The sequence below is a fragment of the Phyllostomus discolor genome, chromosome 1, assembly GCF_004126475.2.
Source record: "Phyllostomus discolor isolate MPI-MPIP mPhyDis1 chromosome 1, mPhyDis1.pri.v3, whole genome shotgun sequence".
In the NCBI taxonomy this organism is placed as follows: domain Eukaryota; kingdom Metazoa; phylum Chordata; class Mammalia; order Chiroptera; family Phyllostomidae; genus Phyllostomus; species Phyllostomus discolor.
This window is the reverse complement of record NC_040903.2, coordinates 63,947,113-63,964,704: the sequence shown is the minus strand read 5'-3', so window position 1 is coordinate 63,964,704 and position 17,592 is coordinate 63,947,113. Positions and strand designations below refer to the sequence as shown.

The 17,592-nt window shown below is 37.8% G+C and overlaps 1 protein-coding gene across 1 annotated transcript in view; it reads left to right on the top strand.

The window, feature by feature from the left end:
* Nucleotides 1–15,548, top strand: part of TMEM236 (transmembrane protein 236) — a 43,564-nt gene extending 28,016 nt beyond the window's left edge. The window contains exon 4 of the mRNA XM_028505376.2: nt 14,886–15,548. Within this exon, the coding sequence (XP_028361177.2) occupies nt 14,886–15,472 (587 nt within the window). The 3' untranslated portion in view covers nt 15,473–15,548. The remainder of the gene's footprint in view (nt 1–14,885) is intronic.
* Nucleotides 15,549–17,592: the final 2,044 nt, after the last annotated feature.

The window sequence follows — 17,592 nt, the reverse complement described above, 5'->3', positions numbered from 1 at the left end:
TTTTTAAAGAGGAATTTTTCCTGTATCAGAAGTTGTGATGGCACAGAAGTGAAATAAGATAACCCAAAGAAGAAGTCAGTCTTAGGGAGAAGACTACAGACACCTTGTATAACTGCTTCTTCTTAGTTGAAGAGCCTCCTTCTGGTTCTCTGTCCAGATTTAAGAGGTTTAATTCTGTTTTAATACCTCTACCATTTAATAAAAATCACACTTTAAAAAACTAGCATTCACTCAAAATACCTTTGTAAATATTAATTCTTTGTGCATCTAATTTTTATGCACACTTTGAACTCAAATAGTCTTCAATGCTTATGTTAACATGCATACTAATACAATAAATTACATGAATTTTGAATACATGGGAAATTTTTATATATCTTCTGGAACTTCAATTAATGTATAAGTTCATTAGAGTGTATGTTGTAATACATAAATCTTAATAAGCAAGTAGGCTGTAAATATAGTTCCACTGTATGTTTCTGAAGTACAATTTTTGTTTGTACTTCAAAATCAAAGAGACAGGGAAGGGCGGGTGACAAACGGGTGTGGAAGGATTTGGCTTCCCTTTGGCTTGGAGCAGTTTTGACCTTATGCTAGATGAGACTAAGGTACTTTACAATGATTGGACGCTTTTGTATTCAGTTTCAAGCTACCAAAGTTTGGCCATCATAGAGCTTTTCCTTTTCTAAACTTTAAAATAAAAGTTATTCTTCATAAGACATATGCTTATGCTTAAAGCAGTCTTCACTGGACCAAGGAATCCTTTCTGCTCATTTCCATAACCAATTGAAATACCTGAGTATCAAGTGACTACTGTGCCATAACCTCTAAGGGTGTATTGCTTCTAGCCCGAGCCTCACGTGGGAAGGTTTTCAGGTACATAGATCTCTGAGGCAGACAGTGCCACAGATGTACATAGTCCTTGAATAACATTTCGTTCAATGACAAAATTGGTTTGGTTATATGTCATTTTGCTTAAAGTCACAGAACAATGACATTAAGTGAGGACTTACTGCAAGTCTTTTGATGTCAAGTGATGGCCATTCAAATCCTCTGGAAACCACCATTGCCCTCCTATCACTAGACCTTGTGGCTTCTTTTCTTCCCCATAGGGTCTCAGATTCTCCTTACATCAGACTTGTCTATATTGCCTGAACCTCAAATCAAGGTCACCTTTACATTTCTTTCCCTGCCCCTACCTGCTTTCCTCACCCCCTGTGTAAACCAGTGAATGTAAACAGATACATAAAGAAGTCCATGGACAGTGGGCAAATTTTCAGTTTTACCTGCAGGACTCATTTGAATAGCATGAGCCCTGCTCAGGCACCATGGTGTAAGTGGTATCACAGCGTGTAATCATTAAAATACTTTGGGGCCACAGATGAAGGGAATCTTTATCTTATGAAAGATGTTAGGAGTACATGTTTTGGTGGTAAAAATAACTTCAGTTGGATTTCACACCCCAAATAAACAAAGCTTGCTGAAAGAGCAGTTGCCTTCTTAACACCAACTACTGTTTCTTCCCAAATGGTCAGTTTGTAAAACTACAAAGCTGATTCAAGGGCTACTCTGAAAACTTCTGGATGCCTCGATTCCTGCTAGAACCAGAACAGCACAATTTTCATTTGTTTAGAAGTTCATATAGTATGTAAGATTTCATTTGAAAAACTGGTTCTTCTGCTCATGATTGAAAACCGTTCACCTAGGACTTCATTTAGAGTCATAGGCTATATCCGTTTCTGGAACAGAACTGTAACTTAGGTGGTCAGTCCTCTGCCTTTCCAGCCACTGGCTCCCTGGGACTCCTGACCCTGCACCACGTAGAGACAAAGTGTGTGCCATCCAAAGTCTTGTGACTGTTGCTGCTCTGAGACACCATGAAGGACAGTGCAATACAATACGCAGTGTCCTACAACACAAGGCAACACACACACACAACACAAAACGCAATACAAGAGCTCTGCCAGCGGAGCAGGCCCATCTTAGTAGAGTGCACACACATAGGTTCATGGCCCAACACACACACACACAACAGATAACTTTTTTAACATTCTATTTCGAATGGTCTTATTTCTAATACTTTCTGGGGTTTTTTTAGGATAACACATATTAATTTTTAAAATGTTGTCAAATAGACATAGTAAAAAGGAAAATGGATATCAACTATCCTCTTAACACACTAGGCACGGGTGTCCAACCTTTGGCATCCCTGGGCCACACTGGAAGAAGAAGAGTTGTCGTGGGCCACACATTAAATACACTACAACACATAATCACACACACAAAAAACAACTTGTAATGTTTTAAGTAAAGTTATGATTTTGAGTCGGGCTGCATTCATAGCCATCCTGGGCTGCATGCAGCTTATGAGTCATATGTTGGACGCCCCGGCACTAGAGATTTATAACTGACAGCATCATGATGGTAGAAATGATGGTAGAAATTTATAAATGGTAGCATTCTTTACTTAAGAAAACTTATTTTTTAACTTCCTTTTTTTCCTTAACAAGATGTGGCTATCATTCTTATTATTACATCTTTTTCTGCCATGTCATTTTTTATTGGTTGAATAATATTCCAGTATATTAATGAGCCATGGTTTATTAACTAATGATACAGTTGGATATGAATAGTGCAGGTGGTCTGTGTTTAGGGGCACCCTGTGCTGCTTATGGGAGTCACAAGCCACTCTGCGAGGTGACTAGTTGGGCAGAGGCTGGAGACAGAGAGTTATGTTAACAGCAGTTATGCCACTGGATGACAGCTGAATGGTATCAGCATGATGACTACAGAGTGTCCTCAGAAGACCCTGGGCACCTGCACATGCTCGATTCTTTGGCAGCAGTGCTTTCCAGAAGAAAAGGACTATTATGGGCTGGCTGCACACGCAGGCAAATACGCAGAAGGTTGTGGGGGGTTGTACAAACAGGGTGACAAGATAGTCTGGCTATCTTAGAGATATCTGTGGAGTCAGGGACAACTTGCTAGAGGTGAGATCAACAGGCTATTTGAGTAGAAAACATCAGAGCTTTTCAGAGGAGTTGGTTTCCACTATCACATCAGTAAGAGGTGCCAGATATGATGTTGGCAGTATTAGGTTTTCAAATAAATCTGCTCGCAGTGGCCCTAGTCCAGTTCCTTCTGTGTAGTCTCCTTAATACCCAGAGACTGGGGCCAAGATGATAGGACCTCAACAGCATAATGATTGTTTTTTTCAGACTAATTGCCTAGATGTACAATTTCTGACTTCAAGTACATGCAAGGTTTTAAGGTTTTTTGATGTGTCAGTCAATCAGCAGCTTCCTCCAAAGAATGCCCTAGTTTACCCTGTCAACAGCAGTGTCAGAAAACACCTGTTTCTCCTCAAACTTGTAACATTAGATAATTTATTCCTTTTCATCTTTGCCAGTCTCATAGGCAAAAATAATGTCTTATTGTTTAAATAACTTGCTTAAATTATTGTGTTGCACATTTTTTCGTAGGTGTATTGGCTATTTCTATTACATATTTTTAAAAGTCATATATTTATGTCTTCCATGTGTTTTTCTCCTGACATGTTCATGCTGTGTTCTTTAGAAGTACAGATTCATGAATAATGGAAATAGTAAGAATGTTGAGCTTTGTCTGTCATAAATGTATCATGTCTTTCAAAGGTATTTGCCTTTTAATTTCACTATGGTGTTTTAATATAGGAAATGTTTAATTTTGATATAATCCAGTCTATCAATATTTTCTTTAGGGACTCTGTCTTTGGGGCTATACTTGACAAGTTTATTTTTTTTCTTTTTACTTCAAGGTGATGTAAATATTTACCAATTATTTTCTCAAAATATTTTTTAAATTATTTTATGAATTTATTGGGGCGGCATTGGTTAATAAAATTATGTAGGTTTCAGGTATACAATTATACAACACATCATCTGTATATTGTACTGTGTGTTCACCAGAGCAAGTCAAGTCTCCTTCCATCACCATTTATACCTCCTTTACCCTCTTCTACCTCCCCCCACCCCCTTTCCCTCTGGTAATCAACATACTCTGTATCTATAAGGTTTCTTTTTTTTTCTTTTTCTTTTTTGCTTAATCATTTCATCTTTTTCACACAGCCTCCTCAATGCCTCTCCCTTCTGACAGCTGGTTAGTATGTTCTCAATCTGTGAGTCTGATTCTGTTAGTTTATTTGGTTCATTAGATTCCTACTAATAAGTGAAATCATATGGTACTTGTCTTTCTCTGAGACTGGCTTATTTTGCTTAGCATAATGATCTCCAGGTTCATTAATTCTGTTGCAAAGGGTAAACTTTCCTTCTTTTTTATGGCTGAGTAGTATTCCATTGTACAAATGTACCACTGTTTTTTATCAATGTATTTACTGATGGACGTTTGGGATGCTTCCCAGCTTTGGTTATAGTAAATAATGCTGCAATGAACATAGGGGTACTTATGTTCTTTTGAATTAGTGTTTTGGTTTTCTTGATATATTCTCAGAAGTGAAATCACTGCATCAAAAAACAAATAAGTTTTTAATGAAACTCCATACTGTTTCCATAGTGGCTGTACCAGTCCGCCTTCCCACCAATAGTGCAGAACTTTTCTCCACATCCTTGCAAGCACTTCTTGTTTGTTGATTTACTGATGATAGCCATTCTGACAAGTGTGAGGTGATATCTCCCTGTGATTTTAATTTTCATCTCTCGGATGGCTAGTGATATTGAACATCTTTTCATATGTCTACTGGCTATCTGTATGTCCTCTCTGGAGAACTCTCTCTTCAGGTCTTTTGTACATTTTTCAATTGAACTGTTTGTGTGTGTGTGTTGAGTTGTATAAGTTCTCTATGAATTTTGGATATTAGGTTCTTATCAGATGTATCATTGACGAATATTCCCTCCCATTCAGTGGGTTGTCTTCAGTTTGTTCATGGTTTTCATTGCTGTACAAAAACTTTTACATTTGATATAGTCCCATTTGTTTATTTTTTTCTGCCCCCACCCCCACCTGAGGATATATATATGTATTTTTTTTCTCCCCCCATCCCTGCCTGAAGAGATATATATATAAAATATTGCTATGAAGGATGTCTAAGATTTTGCTGCCTATGTTTTCTTCTAGGAGTTTTATGGTTTTGAGTCTAACATTTAAGTCTTTAATCCAATTTGTGTTTATTCTTCTACATGGTGAAAAAAGGTGGTCTAGTTTCTTTTTTTTTTCAGGTATCGGTCCAATTTTCCCAACATCATTTATTGAATAAAGTATTGTAACCTATTGTATGTTCTTGCCTCCTTTGTCAAATATTTTTTAACATAAAGACATGAGTTTGTTTCTGTTCTCTCTATTTTGTTCCATTGATCTATATGTCTGTTTTTATGCCAGTACCACACTATTTTGATTGTAATTTTTGGAAGTCAGTGGCTTCCAGGAGCTAGTAATTTTTGAACCCTTCTAGGTGGTTCAAACTTGTACAATGTGATTGGAGTGGCTAGGTAGAAAGATAGCAGGGAAAATTTACACCTGATAGTGCCTCAATCTCTTTGTGAAATAAGAAGACCAGTTATCTGCTGAAAACAATGGTGAAGAATGAAAGGAAGAGAATCTGTGATAGGATGGGCAAGATTTGGAGTAATTGCTATGGGGAATGGAAACAGTAGGTCACAGACAGCGAATTGCACAGATAAATGATGCTTATGGAACAGCAAAAGGTAGACACCAGGATCTTGTTCTGGGTGCAGTCAAGATTATGTGACTTTTCTTCAATGATACTCAGAAATCTGGGCATTGACTTCAGGACTGATCCAAGTTGGGAGTTTTTAGAGCAGTAATGGAAGAAAGAAAAGGATCCATTTCTGCATTATTTTGTCTTGTTATTGATTTACCAAAGCATAATTTCTTAAGCAAATGACAAGGATGATTTTTATTGAATGTAAACTATTTCTAGTGAATCACTGACCACCTGTTAAATATACACAGGTGGCTCTTATCCTCAGTACCCACCAGAACCACCACAGGGGTCTTTTCAAAGCACATTGGCAGCACTCTACCTACTGATCAACAACCTATAAGGGGAATGTTGTTGGACCTCAGCATAGATTATTCTATTTTATGTTAAATGCCTAGAAGTGCAATTTCTAGCCCCAAGGATATGCAAGATTTTAAGGCCTGGCATCTGTAATTTTTTTAAAGTTTCACAAGCAATTCTGATGTCCACTGTGGTTATAAGAAGTAGTAGTAACTGAGACAACTGAGACAAATAGGGAATTAAAAGCTGAGAGACCACATCCTGATTCCTAAAGGAACCCGCTTTCCAGATTTCCCTGAAATGGAACTCATCACACCTCCAAATAGAATGTGAGAGTTTCCACAGGAGGTAAAAGGCACACACACACATACACATACAGAAAAGGGAGGTGCTGATTTTCTCTGCAGAAAATGATAACATTTTGAGTTCCCCTTTACTTCTTTTTCAGAAAAAGCTTATTATACAATATGAGCCCAGAGTGTGAGCTGGGTTTGCATGCTGTGTTTTGCAATGTGGTCAGAGAGCATGTATGAGGAACACTGTGTTCGGCGCCATGTCAAGGAGGGGGAGTATTTCCTTTTATACCCTTCCTTCGTTATTTAGAAGAGAGAAGTTTCAGGAATCTATGTCAGTCCTAGGATTTGTTTCCCTCTTCTCAAGAAGTAAATAGCCCTTTACCAGACTGGAATAAGAGAATGGTAGAATTTCTGTTTTACACATTCCAATGAAGTAGAACTGCCAGAATTAGGTCAGTGTAGACTGGGACAGAAACTACACTGAAGTGATCCCAAAAGACATTCAGCACTATCAAATTGTGAGCCAGGGCTTTTATTGATTAGGGTAGCTTTACATGATTAACAATTTGGTGTTTAATTGTCAATTTTTCCTACATGGAAAAACTTTTTGAATAATTTTAGTATATAGTCAGATTTTTGAGAGTTGCAAGGTATTTTCAAAATAAATATTTCAGGGAGACTGATATAAACAAGGAAACATGAATACAGCATGCATACTTTATAATATGGAGCCTTATTCTTTGTGTCATTATTAGCCAACAAAAGTTCACGGCCCCGGTTTAAAATTAAAGGCATAGGTGATTGATTTTCACAATCTAGATTTTCTTGTCTAGGATTTAAGAGCATGAACAGGTTGTTGAGCTGATGGCCTTTGCAGTGCACACACATTTTTGGTCTATGTTTGTTTGTTTGTTTACATGTTGTGTGTATTATTAGTGGGGTCTTATATACAGGAACACCATTTTGCTGAGACTCTGGCACCACATGCTGTTTTAGGATACCAAGTCCTCCTATTTCTGGGAGTGATGGAGTTTTTGAAAGTTGCCTGCTATGAACTCACAAATGCCATCTGCTCATTGGCACTTTTGACCCATGGCTGCGGCTGCTGCTCTTGGTGTCACCTACCGTTCATGTCAGCCCAGGTGCTTCTGGGCCATGTGCGTGCCATGCCACGTAGGTGTGTTCTGCTGGGCCAAAGCCATGTTACATCTTCTCTCACTGGTGAACCACGCAGGTCCGCTGGCTGCCCTGCCAGTGGCTCTTAATGTTCTCCAGATCGGTCCAAGGGGCTTGCTTCCAGGGCCCTGTCCAGGACAGGGACCAGATGACCGTCTGGGTGGCCATCCCCGTACAGGCCTCCAAAGTCCTTCCTCCTGTTGATTTGCAGGTTGAAGGTAGGGACGTGAGGTGGTGTTGCTTGGCCTGTTGTTTTTTCAGATTTATTGAAATATAATTGATACATAACATTGTATAAGTTTAAGATGACTGATGTGATACGGTATGCTTACATGTTGTGAAATGATTACCACAATAGGGTTAGTTAAAATGCCCATCACCTCATATAATTACCACTTCTGTTATCTTTTTTTGTACTGAAAACATTTCTGACCTACTTTCTTAGCAAGTTCCAAGTATATAACACAATATTCTTAACTATAGTCACCATATTGTACCGTAGATCCCCAAAACTTATTCAGCGTATAATTAGGAGTTTATACCCTTTGATCAACATCCCCTGTTTCTCCAACCCCCAGTCCCTGGTCACCACCATTTCACTTTCTTTTTCCATGAGTTCAGCTTTTCTAGGTTGAAGATTGATCTTTTTTAAAATAGCATAATGGTTAGACATTTGCACAACTGGTTTTTATGCTTTAGCTTACTTGCCTTAATGCAGACTCCCCCTGCCCAGCCCCCGCCAAATGTCCATTGCTCCCTCTTGCCCATAGACTCCAGGACAGGAACTGTTCCCCTCTTTTATTCAGCAAGTCTTTAGGGAGACTGTTCCATGCCAGGCACTCTGGTAGGTGCCGGGGATACCACGGAGAGTGAAAACAGCTCACAGTCTAGTGGGCTGAATAGCACATCAATAAATTACACTAACACATATGTATAAAACCAAGGGTAGTGCTGTAAGGGCAGCGTATCAGCTCAGCCCCATGTGTCTGTCGTCGTTGCCCGGCGTGGGTTGCTGCTGCGGTTCCTAGCTTCAGTCTGTATCCAAGCACTTAACTAGCAGAGGTGCTGCAAACCATTTCAAAGTCTAGAATTATATTTGGAAATAAAATAACTATGTGCTTTACAACATTTTACTTCACAATTTCTGGGTCATTTAAATAAACCCAGTATGATATTATTATATACAATATATTAATACAGATTATATAGCATATTAGCTATGATCTTTATTGACATACTTAATATAATTACTAATTATGGTAAATATAATATTGTAATATATAAATATGAATACATAACTACGATTTTTAATGATTTTTAATTTATATTATAAATCAAATCACATTCTCTAGCGTAAACACATATTGACTAAGGAGAAAGGCCAGCACATCCCACATGAAAAACTAAATATTGAAACATTTAGATTAGAAAATTTTCTCAGGCAATTTTAAAAAATGGAATATATATATTTTGTATTGTTCAAGTACTGTTGTCTCAATTTTTCCACCACCACTTTCCCCTGCCCCACCCACCCCTACCTCCTGCCCTCAATCCTACCCACCTTTGGCTTTGTCCATGGGTCCTTTACACATGTTCCTTGACAACCCTTCCCCTTCTTTCCTGTTATCCCTTCCCACCTCCTCTCTGGTCACTGTCAGTTCGTTCTTTATTTCCATGTCTCTGGTTATATTTTGCTTGCTTGTTTGTTTTATTGATTAGGTTCCACTGACAGGTGAGATTATGTGGTATTTGCCTTTCACTGCCTGGCATAATGCTCTCCAGTTCCATCCATGCTGTCCAAAAATGGAATATTTTAAAATCTATAATATTATCAGTTTTTAGCCATTCTTGTCCAGTGTTAGATGACTCTACAACTTTACATGGCCTAAAACCAGAAATGATACATTTGTTTGTTTATGCAATGCCTGGCAGGGAACTGAAACTGAATCTTGGGGCTTTTGCTTTTACTGGATAACAAAATAATGCCTTTCTTCCTTTTTTCTCTTCATATTTATTATTGACACTATCGCAGATGTCCCTGTTTTCCCTCTCTTTGCCCCCTTCCTCCCAGACCGCACCCCCTTTCCCTCTGGCCATCTCCACACTGTTGTCTGTGGCTATGGGTTATACACACATATACTCAGACTAATCCCTTCACCTTCTTTCGTCCAGTCCCCCATCACCACCCCCCACCCTGGCCGACAGCTGTCAGTCTGTTCCATGTGTCCATGCCTCTCTATCATGTCCATCAGTTTATTTTGTTCATTGGATTCCACATATAAGTGAGATCATATAGTATTTATCATTCCCTGACTGGCTTATTTTGCTTAGCACAGGAATCTCCAGGTCCATGCCACTGCTGTGTCTCAGTGGGCAACATATGCCTGTGGGCCCTTTTCTAGAGCTGAGGATGGGTTGAATATATGTCTTGAATTCATTTAGCATTATTATTTACAATTTCTTCGTGAAAACTTGCCTCTAGTTTTGAACACAAGCAACAATGTTTAAACAACTGTCTTTCTAGACAGACAATAGCCCTGATTTATAGAATTTGTCAGTTTTTCTGGTGTGCATACTCTCACCACAACCAATTTCAAGTTATCAAGGCAACGTCACTCAGCACTGATCATGGAATTGGGACAAGATGTGCACAGTAGGCTCTCATCAGCTGCTGCGCGCTGTCCCCACCTGCACAGGGCGCATCTGTGGGGTCGCATTTTTCTTTGTGGTGTGGACTGTCAAATATAAGAATTAAACTCATGACCTCAGTAAGACTCTAGTGTGACACTATTTCTCAAACTTTTTGACCTCCTGGAAAAGGTGATACCAAGTAATAATGTAACTATAAGCAAAGTTTAACACACTGTAATCACTCTTACTATTTACTGCATTCTGATATTTTCTACTCTATTCTAATTCATTTAAAACAGTAAATTGTTTAGTGATTGCTATCTATTGTTTATTTAACAAATAGATGGCTGTTTCTATGAGTCAGGCTGCTTTTAAATACCTTACAAATGTTGACTGGTTCCTCCATCATAACTACCCCGAAAGGTGGGTTTGACTTTTATTACTTGGCAATGATGTTACTTGTCTTACCAACCTCAGCCATGTTCTTCAAAGGAAATAAACTATACAAAGCACAGTGGTTTTAATCAAATGGATAGTGTCAAAATAACAATGTTTATCATTTACCCTGGGGTCTTTTAGTTTTTAATTTATTTTTTGTTTTTATTTTTTCTTATTATTGAATTTATTGGGGTGACACTGGTTAGCAATATCATACAGGTTTCAGGTACACAATTCCATAACACATTGTCTGTACACTGTACTGTGTGTTCACCACCGAAGTCATCTCCTTCCATTACCATTTATTCCCCCCTTACTACCCTCCCCCTCCCCCACCCCCAGCAATCCCCACTGTTGTTTATGTCCATGAGTATTTTCTCTTTTTTTCCTAAATCCTTCCACCCTTTCCCAGCTTTCCAACCACCCTCCCCCCACCTACAGATCTGGTGTCTTATTACATTTTATCTTATCCTCTAAGAGTATTGTGACTAAAAGGTTTTTGTGTGCTTAATGTTTAAAAAAAATTTTTAATAAGACTGTTAATTTTCAACTTTTCCAGATTTTCCTTCCCTAGAATGTTATGTCTAAATCATTAACTTTCTTTGGAACATTTACCTCTCAGAAAAAAACAAACAAACAAACTGATTTTGAGGACTCTCAGTCAAGACTAGCCAGAATTTTTCTGCATAATTCTAAAATGAATTGAGCAACAACTTCCTCTCCCATCAGCTTCATCTACAGCCCATAAGAGCCTCCCAGCTGGTGTCTCATGACCTCGCTGGTTTCTCTGACTTCCATTCTTGTCATCTCCAGCGGCTCTCCATGCTACTTAGAATAAAGCCCTGAACTTGATCAGAGCCCGTAACGTTCTACTTAATCGACTCAATGATAGACAATGTGGTCTGGTGGTTAAGGGCTTGAGGTCCACACTCTGGTCTCACTCCTTGCTAGTTATACAACCTTGAAAACAATTGTTAATATCTCCATGCCTCAGTTTACTAATCTTTAAAATGGGAAAATAATAGTATCATACCATAGACTTTTTATAAGGATTAAGTGAATGAATGCATAGAAGGGACTTAGAACAGTGCCTGGTATAGAGGAAGAACTTAATACACATCAGCTCCTCTTGTCTTCCCTCTCTGCTGCTCCAGCGCCTCTCTGAACTCTCATTCAGTTGCTTTAGGGGAAGGTTGTTTATACAAGTTCTTCCTGCTGCCTGAAAACATCCTTTTCCAGTCTCCATCTTATTCATTCCCACTTATTCTTCATGTCTCTGCTTAGCTCTCACTTCTCAGATGAGCCTCCTGAGCCCCTAGTTCAGGCCCCCTGTGACAGTCTCTCATCACAGAACTTTCTTTTGTAGTCCTGCCACAATTTATTCTTCCATGTTTACCCAGAAGGTCACAGGAGCCTCAGAGTGGTGCAGGTGGGGAGTCTTTCAGATGTACCTTCTATATCGTTCTCAATGCCCAGCCTCAGCCTGGTGCAGCGCTCTGCACGCTGTCGGCTCCAAGCAGCTGGGAGCCCAAACACTGCCTTTTTAGTACCGGCTTTCATCCTGTCTTGTTCTTAAGTGCCTTTCTTTGTGGTTCTTTGCTTGTTCTCTCTCTTTTATTTAAATAACTTTTATTCCTTTATTTTTCTTTTTTGTAAGAGGAATACATGCTCACCCTAGAAAATTCCTCACTACTGATTTGTTATCTTGTACTTATGTGTTCCCTGTAAGCCATCTAAAAGTTCTGGGAAACAAGTTAGAGATAGAAGTGCATCATTATAGGGAAATAATAAACTAAAATAGCTGTGAGATACCCACTTAAACATTTATCTGTTACATCAAAATTACATTTCCTTAATTATTTAGCTTGAACAGTGAAGGCAAAAAGTTGTTTTGCCAGCCGGCATCCAGTGTGGGGAACTACAGAGAATGGCTGCTATTTTTAGTTTTTATAGGGCAATATGAACCTCCAAGGAAGTGAGCATATCTCTTTTTTCATGCTCACATCTTTTATGGGTTTTGTACAAACCAACATTGTTTTACCCAAATAGAACACTAACAGCTAACAACCATAACAAAAAGAGTTTAAACTATAAGTGGAAATTAAAAACAAACAATTCAGAGGGAAACTAATCATGGAACCAAGGGGAATAGTATTCAATACATGAAAGTTTAAATTGTCCAGGGATAAATTTTCTTGTCCATTCTAAAGACCAAATGATGATGGGTTCAACTTGACTTTGCCCTCTGAGAGGCCAGCAAAACTTTCCAGCTAAGACTTCTAGTGCTTCTCACTTGGAAAGAGTCACTGTATCCCCAAACTTACACTGGTCTCTGTTGAGCTGTGGAGGGATAGGATGCTCTGGGTTAGGATCTCAATGAATACACGTGGACTGGAGCCTTAGCATTTTTTAAAAAATAAACTCTAGCTGAGAATTCATTGTCTGCCCAACAGCTCCTACTTACAGGTTTAAGACGCTTACTGAGTGTTTAAAAGTGTTAATGAGTCACTTCTTAGATTGCCAGTTCCTGGCATTGAAACAATGCTGAACTGGCAATCATCTTCAAAAGTGCAAATTATACATGGTGTTTTTTATATTGAAAAAGGAATTTGGATTTTCATTAAAACAGCTTCCTCTTCTAAGAGAGGTGAAGGAGAGTTCTCTAGGATGTGGCATACTCTGAGAAATATTTTTTATATTGGTGTTGCTTTGTAAAACAAGAGCTGGTGCCAATGGGCATCTGCATTTAAAAAAAATGTGATTTTATGAGCACTAAAATAATAATAATTAGTATATAATGTTCTCTCTTACTTGAGTACTATTCATTCCATGGTGACATCAAAGGTTGGTAAAGAAGTTTTTAAGGGTCATGAATCCTACCCTTTATTTATGAATGATTCATACCAGCAATAATAATATTTTATTAAGAATTTACATTTTTTCAGTTTATGAATATATTCAGATCACACTTGGAATTTTCAAATAGTTAATTGTTTAAAAAGAAAACCAAGATTTATTTTTCTTTTAAACAATACTTATAAAATGGTAGTAAGCATTTTATTAATCATTAATCATAATAATTTAAAATGTTTTTACTTCAGCTTAATATATTTCAACCAAGTTTTATTGATTTTGTTTCTTTAACTTTTATATATATTTTATCCAATGATTCCTTTAAATCTTGTCTCATCAAGTAACATGGAAGCTCAGCATATTTGCTGAGTAAAATTTGTCAAGGCCTGATAATTTCTTAGCAACAAAAATGGTGAAGTGGATAAATCTTTGAAAAATAATGTGCCACAGTTTTTCATCTATAAAAACCATACTACCAATAGTGTTAGTAAGTTTTGAGATCTGAGGATCTCTTCATAACTCCCAACCTCAACATCCGTGTGTCCACAGAGAGGCACGCACTCACACACGGTGTGTCGTCGACAAGGAAAGGCCCTACTCCTTCAGACGCTTTAGTCTAACCAAAGTGCAAAGACTATGGGGAAAGGGCAGGTTCAATATCTTTTTTTTTTAATTTTATCTTTTAATTACAGTTTACATTCAATATCAGGTTGTATTAGTTTAAAAATATAGATTTAGAATCTCAGATTCAGAATGTCACCCGTCACTAAGACTTCCTCATGGTAAAACGGATTCCTTCTCAGCACCAGACCCCCAAGCCTGAAGACCTGGTTGTGGTAATTTCTGTGGGCCTCTTATTAAATGACAAGACTGGACCATTGTACTTTGATTTGACTATTGAACTAGATTCATTTGACTTTATGAGGTGTGTATGTTTTATAATTAGCACATGACATATTGCCTTTAGATAGGTAAGAGCAGCCATAAAGTTAAGAGATTGTCAACTGCGGCCAGACAGGTCTGGGTGTCAATTCCGGCTCTGTTCATCCCTTACTAACTGTGTATTTGAATCTGGGTGTTATTTTACCTTTGGGCCCCTGTTTCCAGATTTATAAAGTAGTATAGTAACCTCTATCCCTTAATTTCTCTGAGAGTGTAATGAGATAATGTGTGAAAACGCTTGGCTCAGTAACCAGTAATGGCTATCACTATGAAACGGTAAAAAGGACTCAGGATGCACACCCAGGGACGTGCAAAGACACAAAGAGCCTCCTCCGTCTCTATTTTTTTTTCAGTATGCGACCCATTATCTTGAAGTTCCATGTGTAAAACAGACCTCGAACAAGAGAACACTTACAATTTTATTGTTTAAGTTTAAATTTGAGTAAAATTAAAAAATTTAAAACCCTTTCACTTTACATAAAGTTTAAAGAATTTTAGTAAAATAAGTAAATAAATGGATAAACTCATTTCAGGTGATGAAGAAAGGCACATCCATACTTCCACTGTGCAGCAAATAAAAACTGTGACGGATCAAGTGAGGCAAAGTGAAGGAAACGCTGCTGCGCATCCCCAGCCAGCCAAGAGGACAGCGCTGTCAATGCCATCAGTCGCCACAACGCAGAGGCCTGCTCCTGAGCAGGCTGGGCCCCAGGAGCCCTCCTTCCAATCTGGAATCCTGAGAGCTCTGTCCCAACAGGACGTCCGAGCGGAGATTTTCCTGTGGAGCTTTCTGCTGTGGTCGGACACCGTAGAAATGATGCGTGTGGCTGGTCACCACGCCGTGTACAAGTCAGCCTGGATATACCCAGTTTATATATTTAGTTTTATTTCACTTCTGCGAATTATACTCACTCCTCAGAACCCTCTTCTGAATTCCCTGGGCATCCTGCTCCAGGATTTACCCTTTACTTTTGTCAGACTCAGTTTAATCATTGACTTGGGAACTATCACCCCTGTATTGGGCCTATGCAAAAATGTACTGGTGACTCTCTCTTATGTTTACTTCAATCACTTAACCAAATTCAGGGTGTTCTCTACCTTTGAATTCTCTTCATTTTAAAAAGAAAATGTAATATAGTCAAACCTCTTTATTATGCATGTGTACACATTTGTATTATTATTTTCTGGGGCATAAGTTTTTTCAATATATAAAGAAATAAAAATAGGTTGTAGAAAATAAACTATTTTTAAAACTCTAAGATCAGTTTCTTATGTGTATGAATGGTACTAAATATAAGTAAATTTATATTCTTGTAAGCTGGCTCCCTTGGATCCCTAGAAAATACAAGTAGTTAATCTCAGTTGATAATGCATACTGCAATTTTCTAAAACATTCTTCAATAAGGGCTTAAAAAATGAGAACATGTTTCTCCACTAAGTCCAAGAATGAGATTTTGTAATTCATAGTAAATTAATTACATTATATTAAATTAAAAGCATTACAAGAATTAAAGAGTTAAAATTAGTTTTTAGAAAGTACACTTGGATTTATCCAATAATTTTTAGATTATACTTTTCAAAAATCTGAATTGTAGATTTAGGGTCTCCTTTAAACAAGGAATTATATTCTTCATTCCACTGTGATAAGTGACTTTTATGTATTACTTGAATTAAGCATAAAAAGGAATTCTGTTTAACAGGTATTTGGCTCAGTTTAAGGCTTAGCTCCTGCATTAGAACTGAAGTACTAACCTAAAGATTACTTACAGTAATAAAGTCAAGGTGCATAAGTAATACCTAGATAAAAGTTTATGATAGGAAGCCATAATTCAAGATATAGATATCGAGGTAAAAGAGTATTTCTGGAATTTGGTACCATCATAAAAATAATCACATAAAAGTCCTATTTAATATTAGTTGAAATTACAAATGTAACAGAAAATACACAAGTCTGTGTCTTACGTGATTTTATATAGTGGATATCTTGATGTAAATAATGAGATACATAACTATGTAGTTTGTCTTCACTATGATGGAACACTCTTGAATATTCATAGTAGGGGGTCTTCATTTTATATGAGTTTTCAGATGCTAAAAAGAATTGTGAGAGACTTCTGCACGCAGAGTAATGTTTCACAGAGCCAGTCTCTTCACTGATCTTCGAGAATGAGCAGGTTAAGACTGGATAACTGAACTTGGCTGCCGCACTGCTCTCTACCAAAGTTCCTAGTCACTGTTTCTTGCTTTAAGGTTTTCCCTCACACTGTCAGAGGTCTATTTGCAGCTGAAAAACCCACAGCTTCTGGATTTATCACTTTGAGCAAGTTCTTTGACTGCTGTAAGCCCTAGTTTCCTCATCTAAAAGAGGACATAATAATAGTACTTTGATACGCTTAAATAGTACTTTAATAGGTTGAGAGCATTAAATGAGGGAGGGAATGGTTTCTTCACATAGTCTGACAAACAATAGTAACTTAATAAATGCTAAATATTTTAATTGTACCAATTCAAAGAAAGAGTAGTAGCTAAATGCATTGTTTAATTTTCCTATTGTATTCTTTTTTTAAATTTATTTTTCAAAAATTTCATTGTATTTTTCCATTACCATTTAGTCCCCTTATATTCTTGTCTCCCCCCACAGTCACACCAGTGTTGTCTGTGTTCATGAGTCCTTTCTCCTTTTTGCTCAATCCCTCCACCATCTACGCTCCCCACCTTAGTTTTCATCCTGCTCTCTATGAGTCTGTCTCTATTTTGCTTGCTAGTTCAGTTCATTCATTAGATCCACATAGGAGTGAAATCATATGGTATTTGTCTTTCTCAGACTGGTTTATTTCACTTAGCACAAGGTTCTCCAGGTCCATCCATACTATTGCAAAGGGTAAAACTTTCCTCCTTTTTATGGCCAAGTAGTATTCTTTCATGTAGATATTCCAAAGTTGCTTTATCCACTCATTTACTGATGGACACTTGGGCTGATTCCATGCCTTGATGATTGTATATAATGCTGCAATGAACACGGGGGTGCTTATGTTTTTTTAAATTACAATTTTGGGTTTCTTTAGATATATTCCCAGAAGTGGGATCACTGGGTCAAAAGTTAGATCTTTTTTAATTTTTTGAGGAAATTCCACTAGTGTCCACAGTGGCTGCACCAGTCTGCATTCCCACCAACAGTTCACTAGAGTTCCCCTTCTCCACATCCTCACCTGCAGTTGTTGTTTGTGAATTTATTGATGA